This window comes from Empidonax traillii, unplaced genomic scaffold (assembly GCF_003031625.1).
Source record: "Empidonax traillii isolate 1590-97213 ecotype Southwest subspecies unplaced genomic scaffold, ASM303162v1 scaffold1274:size141774, whole genome shotgun sequence".
In the NCBI taxonomy this organism is placed as follows: Eukaryota; Metazoa; Chordata; class Aves; order Passeriformes; family Tyrannidae; genus Empidonax; species Empidonax traillii.
Window position 1 is genome coordinate 66,093 of NW_020956467.1, and position 12,747 is coordinate 78,839.

At 39.8% G+C, this 12,747-nt stretch overlaps 1 protein-coding gene across 11 annotated transcripts in view; it reads right to left on the reverse strand.

Annotated features, from left to right (window-relative positions):
* The window catches only part of LOC114069490 (tubby protein-like), a 96,379-nt gene that overhangs the window by 64,910 nt on the left and 18,722 nt on the right, over positions 1-12,747 (reverse strand). For all 11 annotated transcript variants that reach the window (XM_027906311.1, XM_027906301.1, XM_027906304.1 and 8 more), the window contains exon 2: positions 827-878. In XM_027906311.1, the coding sequence (XP_027762112.1) occupies positions 827-878 (52 nt within the window). The remainder of the gene's footprint in view (positions 1-826; positions 879-12,747) is intronic.

The window sequence follows — 12,747 nt, forward strand, 5'->3', positions numbered from 1 at the left end:
GCACAGTGATAGTTTAGCTTCTAGAAAGGAGATGCACTAAAACTGAAGAATAAGAACGGGGAGGGGACTCTTTCAGCTTCATGAGTTATGTTGAACACCTCAACATGACCCCAAGGTAATCAGAATCGAGTACAGGATTATGGCATAAATAGAAGGTATTTGAATTGGAAAATGAGATGCTAGTAGACATGCAAGCTGATAAAACAATGGGAAAAGAAATGTATAGCAAAGGATAAAATTAAACTCATGAGATTTAACTATAAATATGACAAAGTTTTTTGAGAAGGGGACGACAAGAAAATCAAAGTAATCACAGAAACCTCAACTCCCTTTAAACCTTGATGGCAGAATTCCCTCAGATTTCATGGAAGAGGTTCTGACTCTCTTTCTTGTCCGTGACATGTAGTAATACAGTAACAAAACAGGCAACATAGTGCATAGTGCCACTAGGTTACAGCCACAAGGGCTAAATTGACAGAATGAAAAGCAAAGTACATAAAAACTTTGTGGTTAACCTCTGTTGGCTGGCATGGCTGCCAGAACCTTCTGTCCTTTCTGGTCCCTCAGTGGGGTAACAAATAAATGGTAAGTCAGCTTAAATGAGTCCAAGGCAGTGGAAATAAGAGTCACTCAAACCACAGTCATAAGTCAAATTTTGAGGGCAATTAGACTTCCAAATAAACTGTAACCTCCACAGATCTCTCTGTTGCATTTCCCCACTCAGAGGATGCAACTTCCTATTAATTACCAAATACATGTGTCAGTGATTTCATTACTCCAAGATCTATACTTCAAAGAGCAAGAAGGTCCTCCTCCAAAATCTTACCTGCCTGTCAAGCTTCTGCTGACGCAGGCTGCTTCCCTCATCATCCAGAACACTGCAAAGACAAAGGGCACGTAATTGGAACAAATTTATCACTCAAAACAACACTTAACAGCAGTCACAGGAGCAAATCCTTCCAGGAGTTATCCATACAAAACTCCCACTATGTTCCATGGAAGTTTGCCTGCCCTAACCTGCAAAAGTTGGCTCCAGAGGATCTAAATGCAGTCCATGAAAAATTGAAAAAATGTGACTCACACAAACTTCAATAAAAATATATATTCAGGCAGTTCAAAAAGAAAGAAAAAAATCCACAATCTATAGTTTGTATTCTTCTCCACTGCCTTCTGATGTAAAACATCAATTTACACAGCAATGGGGTTTGATTGAAAATTTGCATATAAAGCACAGAAAAAATGAGAAGTGTAAGAGAGCTGCTTCGCAATTCAGCAATATTTAAAATTACATTTGGAAAATTAACTGTCTAATCTTTTTCACACTGAAAACCATAATTTATTCCTGAATAGCTGAAAAGTCACACTTATTGCCACACACTTCAGCATTCAGAGGCTAGCAAGATAAACAGCATTGCTTACTGCCATATTTCTTTCTGCTAATTGTCGCTAGTTGGGATATTAGCTCCTGTGCATTCAATCATTTTCATTAATTAGATGTTAAAGACTGGCATTGAAATCAGAAAGCTATTTTTGTGAAGTATTTTATCAAACCACTGACTACGCTTTATTCTTCAGGAGAACAAAGGTCTCTATTGTAAGAACACTCTGGTTAAACATTGAACATAGATAATTAAATCTTTTAAACAGTAATATGTCATCTACAAGGAAAATAGTGCTATAGAACAAAAACAATAGCCTCTCACAAGTAGAGTTCAATTTCTCTTACAATACATTTTTATAAAAGGTTGGTCCCTTCTCTTATAATCCCTCTTAGCAATCAAAAAGAAAATTAAAATCCAGGAGAAACAAACCTGGATTCTGACCTACATGCAACCCAAATGTATTGCAATGAAAATCTCATAAAAAATGTGAATCCCATGTATTAACATACACTCTTTAGGAGCCAGTAACATTATAGTGGAGTTGGATGGGACAGCTAATAAAGGCATGCAGAATACCACCTTTTCAATGTCAGCATTATCAGAGACATGTAATTAAGCATTCCTGGTAGCATCAGCCTTTTGCAACTTATATTTGGGTTATTTGTTACAAAACACTGATGTTCCACAGAATGAAACTGTGCTGTTCAAGTACCTCAGTCTCTTGTAGAGGTGATGCATTACCCACAGTCCACAAAAAAAAAGAGTTAAAGAAAAAAACCCACACCCCCACAGAAATGTTCTGATTTACTCCAAGCACTCTTAATTTGATAAATTACAGAAAAAGTTATAAAAAGAAGACATACATTCCTCAATGGTATACAGTATCAGGTTTTCACAAGAGTGCTTCACTACAACTGCAATACTTATTAGCTGCACTGCTAGAAAATAAAACTACCCTAATGGATATCTGGGGCCAAACAATTGTGTAAAAGACGCCCAAGTATAAAGTTTCAGGCTTAATGGCCTGAACAAATCCTTCTCATTTCAGACAATGCTTGAAAAAAAGCCAAAACCATGTAATGATGCTAATAAAGAACAGAAGAACTGCAGAGGCAGCAATGCATATACTATCCTGGCATAACACACGGAACAAGGGAGCAGGGAAATGTTCTTCGCGTGGTTCTAAACCTTACCTGTGGCTCCCTGGGAAGCCATGACAAGGTAAGTTCAGGTTCAGGTAAAGAGGCACAGCTCCTTCAGTTCTCTTTATGCCTAACCTTGGCATGGTAAACATGGCAGTTTAAATAACACAACAGCAAACCACAATCACAGGAATGGTGTGATTTGCATTGATTCAGCATTCCACGAATGCAAAGCAACTATCAGATACAACAGGGGACTGCCAAAAAAGAATGAAACTCCATCCAAACATTATGGATGCTGTGATGCTAGAACACCTCTCCACCTGCCCTACTACTGCAAGACACTGTTTTTAAAGCCTCTGAATATATGCAATCAAAGTTGAACTAAGAAGAGTGTGCTTTGAAAACCAGATGACAAGCTCATTTGGAGCTTCCACGTCCTTCATTCTCCCACTTCATATTTTATAAAGTTCTGTGTAGTTTTCACAGTTCTGTTGCAAATATGCATTAATGACAAGCATTGCATTATTTAAGCTTCACATCCAACAACTAAAATGGAACTCCAGCTTTCTTCATTGACACCGAGGTTCAACAGAATAGTTACTTCAACAATCCTCTCCCCCTCAAGGTTACTGGACTTATATGAGCATGCCTTGCTCCCCCCAGCCAGCCACACCACTCTTCCAAATCCTTCACAGGGTAATTTTAAAAAGGCCTCATTACCACCAGCTCTGTCTATTTTAGAAGTTACTCAATGCCAGTATCACTGAAAAGCTGTAATTCTGTCCTTTTCTGATGCCTAAATAATGCTTATGCAACTCCAAATACAAAGAGAATTCAATTTAGCCTATATATTCTTCTGCTATAATAACAGGGCACTCCAGTTAGAGACTGTGTACTTTGTCAATATTTTCTGCAGAACTAGTGGACCTTGGAATTGCTGATTAGCATCCAACATTTCACATTCCCTGATTTTGAATAGAAAAAACTCTCCTGAGACTGGGTGACTTCCAAGATACGCCATTAAGAGACATCAGGGCTTAAATACATGCATAACTAAATGAGTAAATAAATAATATAAGCTCCATATCCGTAGCAATTCCATCAGGCTCTCACTCTTGCTGCCTTGAAAAACATCTGCAGAAGAATCTGAGATGGAAGTGTGCAAGCGCCACTGACCCTTTTTCTCACACTTCAGTGAATCCTCGCAGAAAGATTTAGCAGATCATCCTGCCACAGCATCTGGCAGTCCACACATTCTGTCAGCTGCTCCAGGGCCAAAGAGCTGAAATCCAGAAAACCTACCCTTTTCTTTCACTGGAAAACACAAATTGCTCACCCCCATGGAAGAGTTGTGCACATGGTGAGGACCCAGCCTGTCCAGCCCAGTTTTGGAAGTGGCCATAGTTTTGCTGCTCAGAGGTCCAGATAACTGGGATGGTCAGAGAATGAAGTCCCAGAACAGATGAAAACCTGACAAGAAATGGCAGGAAAGATGGCAGGAAATAATCTCACAGAGAGGCTGTTAGAACAATTCTGCCTACATGTTTGATGTGATGCTAGAAAATCCCAGGAGCAGCATGAAACTCTGTCAGTCTTAATAGAGAAATACAACTTTATAATTTATGAAAATTGAATTATTGAAGAGCATGCATACATATTAGCAATCTGCACAGCACACTGAAGTATCCTGAAGACCAAGTAAGGTTCATTTTTACTCCTATTTGATCAAGCACCATGCCTCGCACCTTGGCTATGGCTTTGACCCATTTAAAACAGAAAGTCATTTTACACTATTTATAATATTGTAAACAGCACTTCAGCTCTGCAGTAACAGTCTAGTCCAAATCCAGTTGGCAAATCAGAGCTTGTATATATTTTCTTGCAGATAATTATTCAGGGAAAACCCATCCATCCTTCTATACCAAACTTGAACAATCCTTCAACTGGAGTTTACTGGATGTTGGGCTTAAGAAGTCAAGCTTATAGCTCTTTAGGTAAAGATTCATATTAGCAGCCTGGACCAAGGCACACAGAGACTTAAGCATTTTATTTAGATAGTATTATTTTCAAATTTTAAATACAGCACCACATTCTAATATCCCACCTCCTGTTTTCTTAAAGGAAATACATTAAATGAACATTCACCTTTGTGTCAAAGTATTACTTTTCATACTACCTTTTTAAGACACAAAATCTATTTTACTAAAGCAGTTTCAACATTAAATTCAATTTACAAAAAAATAGCCAGGCTTATTATAATGCTGCATGTCATAACAAAGATAAAAATACATGCAAAAATTTTAGTATTCTCAGTTTTTCATATACTCTATTCCTTAAAAATCATTTAGAGAGAAACCCAAGACCTATCAGGTTTTAAGGATGAAACTTCATGATTACATGAAGCTCCACAATTTACTGCTGAGATGAAGGCTGAAGATTCTTCAAGTCAACATCTTGCTACATTTTACTGTAATTCCACATGGACTAATTTCAATTTAAGTAAAATCTGAAAAGCCTTAATTCAAATAACACATTTCACAGCAAGTACTTTGAACATGCAAATGCTTTCATTTCAGTAAGTCTTTGCATGAAAAAAGAATTAAGAAATGTTTTTAATTAGAATGTCCAAGATGCATGTAGTCCCTGATTTTTAGTTTATTTTTTTTAAAGAAAAAGTCTGACACAGTAAAGCAGCTCTATTGTTTCTGCCTGACAAACAAGGCAATGCTTTTGTTCCTTCCTGACACTGCTTCATAAAGGAACATTTTCCACGACAATAACATTTTTACCAGGACAAAGGTCCAAAATCTTACCTAGCACATCTCTGCAACCCAGCACTAATTCAACCAATGAGCATAGCTGGTCACACAAGCAGACACATCCTACCACTACTTTCATACACTGCTTAAGAAGTGCCACTTGCATTTTCTCTTTTTGCTACTTCATGACAATACACTGCTAACATCAGAACCCAAAAGCCCTATGTGAAATCAGGGACCTTTGCATGAGCAAAGTGAATGCACGCGGTTAGGGAAAATTCCTTAGACAAACAGTTCCATTATAAAAAGATGAGGAATTGGACAAGAAAATGTTCCTCCCATTTAGAACACTGAACCAGAAGCAATGGAAAATTAAAGGAGATATTTTCATCTCGAGTTGTTTCTTCCATATTGTCAATTGCCACTCAACAACAGTGGATGATCAAACCAGACAGAGAGAAAAATACACTAGACCAATCTTCAAGATCACTCAGATCTTTCCAATGCATGCCTGTTGTGAAGAAATCTGTCATATTGCTGTGTCAAGAGAAACAGGTTCTGGGATCTTTTAGAGCATGACTGACTCAAAAGCACAAGAATGGGTGTAATGTGCCATTTGAACATTACAGTCTCCAAAAACACATGAAATAAAATTCCTGTAAAGAGATAGCACTTGGCTTACTGGATACCATCTGTCATATTCACCCAATTACACTTCTCTGTAATCTCTGTAAAGTCTCTGTAGTTCCATAAAACCCAACTGCTCTGGATAATGTTACTGTTGAGTCCTTAGGAACGAGCTTTCCCACAGCACTGATGAAATGCTACTGTAAAAGCCCATTAAAGGGTCAGGGACCTGCAGGCTGGAGTCATGCTCCAGAGGGAACGGCACACAGTTAGGTTCTTCAAACAAGTGAAAATCAGTGAATTCCTAACCAGTGAAGTCGGCTAAAATGCCAGCACCTGCAAGTCCCCACATAAAATAAGATCTGCTCCCCCATGTACTCCATAAGCTGAGCTCACCAGCAACCACTTGGGAGAAACATTATATCAGACACACAGCCCAATCAAAGACTTAAAAATGAAAAAAATCACTCTGGAAGACTGCAAGGGCTCCCCTCATGCTAGGAATCATCAAGGCTTTCTGACCCCAAAGCAGTTCCTCAGCCATCCAATTTAGAGTAAAAAACCTGCAGCTACTATCTTTATGGTAAAATGAGTAAGTCCTTTCCTGGGCCACCTAAGCAAGCAAAAGTCTGGCCATTGAGGAGCAGCCCAAGGACATTCAATCTTAGTTTGCCTTTCTACCGCCAACATCAGCAACAGCAGCTCTAGGATTTCTCCCATGCCATATTCCTAGGGCAGAGAGGGCAACAGCCTGCTCTTACTGGTTGCCTACCAGTTACCACTGAACTGACCAGGGAAGTACAGACACCAGGAACTGCTGCAGAAACAGAGACTGCATTTTTTTTTATGGGAAGCTTCAGAGGAATAAAGTGTTTCACTGTGAATCTCACTTGATAAATGAAAGCATGCCTGTCCAGGAACACAGCATCGCCTCCTCTGCCTGTGCAGCTGTTCCGAGGACCCTTAAAAAGACTGAAAAGGATAAAGCAAATGAATAGGGGGGAAAAGATAGGAATGTGAACACAGATATTTCTATGAGAATTATCAGCACCAAGTCAGCCACGAAACAGAAGAAGATGCAGAGGATCACATACTGTGAGGATGATCCAAATGGCACTAAAAGTAATGCCTGCAGGGCAGATGGCTGATAGCACAGACTGCATTTGCAGTTGCACAAATAATTACAGAACCAAATGCTCTATTTTCTTTTCAAATTCTGGATGGTAAACTAGCTTAAAAATCAGCAAATTAATGAGACCTTCCTGAAAGGTTGTTGGTCCTATTTGCTTCAGTAAGGTTTATCTAAATGTCCTTTGTACATTAAGATCTATGACACTCATTATGTCTGGCAACACTTCTGCAGATTAACTGAGAGCAAATGTAACAACAGCAACACATTCATAATTTTTTTTCTTAATTCCATGTAGATAATTGTTAAGATTAACTCCAGCCAAATCCTCAGCATGGCCACAAAATTGTCAGAGATCAGGTTAGGAAAGCTAAAGCCCTGATAGAATTAAATCTGGCCAGAGACGTCAAGGGCAACAACACAAGCTTCCATGAGTAATAAAACAAAGACTAGATAAAATGTGGGCCCTCTCCAGAAGGAAATGGAAGACTCAGTTACCAGGGGCATGAAGAAGTCTGAGGTACTTAATGACTTTTTTGACTTAGTCTTCACCAGCAAGTGTTCCAACCACACCACCTGGGTTGTGGAATGCAAAGGCAGGGACTGGGAAAATGAAGCACTCCGCTGTAGGAGAAGATCAGGTTCAAGATCACTTAAGGAACCTGAAGTCCATGGGCCCTGAGGGAACTGGCAGAGGGAGTGGTTATGTTATTATCCATCCTATTTGAGAAGTCATGGCAGTCCAATGAAGTTCCCACTGACTGAAAAAGGGGAAACATTACATCCATTTTTAAAAATGAAATAAAAAAGATGCAGGAACTACAGTCCAGTCAGTCTCATCTCTCTCCACCTGGCAAAATCATGGAGCAGATTCTCCTGGAAACTATGCTAAGGGACATGGAAAATAAGTAGATGACTGGTGACAGCCAACAAGGGTAAATCATGCCTGGCAAATCTGGTGGCCTGCTATGACAGGACTACAGCACTAGTAGATAAGGGAAGAGACATCATCTACCTGAAGTTTTGCAAAGCATTTGACACAGTCCTGCACAACGTCCCTAAACTGGAGAGGCATGGATTTGACAGATAGAGCGCTTGGTAGATAAGGAATCAGCTGGATGACTGCACTCAAAGAGCTGGGGCCAACTATTCAATGTCCAAGCAGAGACCAGTGAGGAGTGGTGTTCCCCATGGATCAGTATTGGCACCAGCGCTGTTTAACTTCTTGGTTGGCGACATGGGCAGTGGGACTGAGAGCACCCTCAGTAAGTTTGCAGGTAACATAAAGCTGTGGAATGTAGTCAACACCCTGGAGGGAAGGGATGACATCCAGAGGGACCCTGACAGGGTGGAGAGGTGGGGCTGTGCAAACCTCACAAAATTCAACAAGGCCAAGTGCAAGTTCCTGCACCTGAGTTGGGGCAATCCCAAGCACAAATAACAGGCTGGGTGGAGAATGGATTGAGAGCAACCCTGAGAAGAACCTGGGGGTAACGGTACACAAGAAGCTCAGAGTGACCTGGCAATGTGAGCTCTCAGTCCAGAAAGTCAAATGTGTCCTGGGCTGCAATAAAAGAAGCGTGGACAGGAGGTCAAGGGGGTGATTCTCCCACTCTACTCAGCACTTCTGAGACTCCACCTGGAGTACTGTGTCGAGGCCTGGGACATAAGAACATATGTCTCCAACATAAGAAGGATGTGGATCTGTTGGAGAAAGTCCAGATGAAGGCCAAGAAGATGATCAGAGGGCTGGAGCACCTCTCCTGTAAGGAAAGGCTGAGAGCATCGGAGTTCTTCAGTCTCATGAGAAGGCTCAGGGGAGGCCTTATAGCATCTTTCATTACCTAAAGGGGGCCTACAGGAAAGCCAGAGTGGGAATTTTTACGTGGACAGGACAATGGGGAATGGCTTCAAACTTAAAGAGGGAAGGTTTAGATTAGGTATCATGAAGAAATTCTTCCTTGTGCAGGTGGTGAGGTACTGGAACAGGTTGCCCAGAGAAGTTGCAGATGCCCCATCCCTCAAAGTGTTCAAGGACAGGCTGGATGGGACTTTAAGCAACCTGGTCTAGTGGAAGATATCCATGTCCAAGGCAGGGAAGCTAAAACTCTTTAAGGACCCTTCCAACCCAAACCATTCTATGATTCTATAACAGCATTTTTGCTCTGTTTTAATTAAGAGTACTTCAAACTAGATCTCCAACTGTTATGACTTTAGGTATATGAAACGAATAGAAACTGTAGAAATCAAGTCTTCTAAATATTTCCCTTAGACCAAGTTTTTAAAAAACATCATAGTCAGGTAAAAATATATTGTAAGATGTGTATATTACAGGATATATAAAAGCAGACACTGGCCAAGAGCAACTAGCCCAAGAAACTCTCAGTGTTGAAGGGAACAATAAGAGCTCTGCAGATACTTCAGATATGCTTTGTAGTAATGAGATACAGCTTTGAGTTAAATTAGAACAAAACTGTAGTCACTGTGAAAAAGAAACTTCAGCTTAGCATCTAAAATGTCTAGGCTGACAGCTTTCAGTAAGATGGTAAGAAGCCAGGAAAAGATCTACTGAGATGAAAAGCAAAACTATTCCCTAAAGCACATTGCATGTTTTAAATAACTGAACTACAGGGCTGCCACTATTGCCCTGGAAAGATCAGGTGAACTAATATTTGTACAGATTCCTTCTCTGCAATTACCCAGAACTGAATAAGATAGCATACAGCAGTAAAGTGCAGGCAATGAAAATAACACCTAAAGGAAGAGTGGATGGCTGGGGTGTTTCTTGCCCTCCCTCAACACACACAAATTCTGATTACAATGTCAGAGAAAGAATCTATGTCCCAAAAGAGAGAAGTGAATTCAGTAAATATGAATGATGGAGCAGAACCACACAATAGCATTTGGGTGACATATGCTAAAATTGTATTTAAAGTAGTTTGATGAGAAGTGCCTGAATAGGAGCAAATTTGGAAGGAAAAAAACCGACCGTGACCTGGAGATACACTACCTGCAATGCAGATGGATCCAGATGACAAATGGCATGACTTTCAGGAAGTGCCTTTATTGAAAACACATCGCTGCCAGCCACAGGAAAGATCCAGCCCTTGCAGCCAGATTTACCTCTCAGTACCAAAATTCAGCCAATCTCAGTCATTAAAATGGTAAAGTATATGCACAAACAAACTCAACCCATTAATGTACAAAGCATCCAACCACCACAAACAATAAATTAAATGAGCAGAAACTAGGGAAAAGTATTGTCTGGGTAAGGAGACTGCATTTACACACACACACACACACACACTGCAAAACAGGAGTTCTCCACCCGGACCACAAGGATTCTCTCAACTCCACTGCTGCACTGGTAAAAGTTGTCACCTAGAACATACGCCTGTATTTCTGACATGGAAAACACTGTGAGCCATTGCAATGAAGAGAAAACCTGTATAAGATGACTGCTGGCTCCTTGCCCTCCCTCTCCTATACCTGCTCTATGAAACATGGTTTTGTCTAGCTGGCAGCATACTGGACCTATTTCACATCAAACAGTGCAACCTTTCAAGACACCTGCAAAATGAGATTAACAAACAAGTTTTAACTCCTCTTGGAAACACCTTTGTGAAGCAAGAATGAAGCCTTACAGGTACAGTAATTAAACTAGAAACAATGTTGGCCTTTAAAATAATAGTAATTGTAACTGTGAAGTGTTTAACAAACAAAACACTGATCCCAACGATAGGGTCAGTGCTGCAGGTGTTCGGTGAGGCTTCTCCCTGCATGCAAACACAGGCACAAATATGTATATCAAATATGCTGCTGCTGAAATGGGTTATTTTTGAGGTAATTCAGTAATGCAGCAAAGAATTAATAGATCCCACTGCCTACCTATGCGTTTAGGACAGAACAGGAAAAAGATAGAGTTGTATTCACTGGACTTTTAAAGGAATAATAAAATCAAGCTATCAATTTATTCAGAATGTGAAGGCAAAAGAGTATCTAGTTTCCCTTAGCTGCTTTAAAAATCAAAACTGAAGAAAAATACAGTAAGAATTGTAACTCTGATGGAGGTGTTAGTGAATTGAAACAGTCAAGCTCCCTTTTCCTTTTTACAGGTGGTTTTACAGTTTCTATGGAATACAGTTTCTAAGGGAAGATGTGTCATTTCATGATAAATACTAACCATGAAACAAAATATTTTGTCACATTTTCCCCCCACACATACTATCTTCATAATCCAACCTAGTACTCTTTTGCTGGAACTGAGGAAAGCAGATTTTTCATTTTGAACTCATTCTCTGTAATATCTTCCATACAAGTAGCAAATTCTGACAATCCTGGACAGCATTTTCAGTGGAAAATGAGTTTGTCAGATCTTGGTGCCGAACTACATGATATGAATTTCAAGACTGGGAAGATGTTGATGGCTGGCAAGAGTAACAAACACCATTTGGCCTAGATTTTGTACTCAATAATGACAATTAAGTCATTATTTCTACCAGCACTCTATGCAGATGAGGTATTCCATACACTCTGATCTTCATACCTGGGCCCTGAATCCCCAAACCCATGAATTCAACTTCAGGAAAATGTTCCCACTAATTTCACACTGCATAAAAAGATGCAAAAGTATAAATCCCTCCAGGTTGGGATTTTTAATTATAAACTCCTAAAGACAAAGAGTTGTTTTCACAATTGTGCCTCCACAAAAAGAGACTCTTTTTCAGATTCAGTCCTCCAGGTATTAACACAGTCTTAGAAAACATAGTAACAATAAGGCTGGGATGTTGACTTTCCTCCTCCTCGCCCTTTTTTTTAATGAGACATAAGTTTTCCATCCTGGTAGACTGATGTCTACAGTATTTAAAGATACTTTCAAAACAACTTACATATTTAATCTTTTTTAATTTATAAGTTTTCTCTGAAAACATGATCTTGTGAGTAAACAACCTGAAGAGCATTGTACATTTCAAAACTAAGCTAATCTCTTTCCTTTGCTTCTGGGTGCAACCAAGTGTGGGTAAATGGAATCCACTCTCAAGACCTAGGAAGCAGCGGAGAATCTTTACAACATGGTCAGAGAGTTTCATGCAGCTGTGAAGCAAACAGCTACTGAGAAGCAGTGGCAGAAAACCAACATGGAAGCTTTACTCATAACAAGTATTAAGGATTGTTACATAAAGCAGGTCCCTCTACCTAAGGCAGTCCTCCTTTTGGGAGTTTACAGCAAAGGCAAATACGGTGGCCCCTTCAGTTGCTTAAGGTTGCAAAAAACCAAACTGACCTCGAGAAGCCTAGGGGACCAGACTTTGCTCTTTTAAGGGGAATTTACAAACTGATATATACTTCACCCAAAGAAAGACAGAAGGGTTTTGTATTCACTGAAAAAGGGAAGAGCAATGGAGTTGAGTCTTCCTCCAAAGAACTCTTAAATGCCATGTGAAAGGTTTAGCTGACCCTGTTTCATTAGGTTTTAGGTTTCATAAGCTTTTAGGGAGAGTTAATTTCTTTATCTTTGTGTAAGAAAGGTTAGTATCCTTGAACTGCTCAGGATTCCTTCAGTGGCACTGTCCTCTGCTACAGAAGTGCTCAAAATCATACCAAAACAAGATTCATGCAACGCCTTCTTTGTTACATTGAAAACCCATTTTCTAGCCTATTTGCTAGTTCGTCCTTTGAAGGTCCCTTCCAACACAAACCATTCT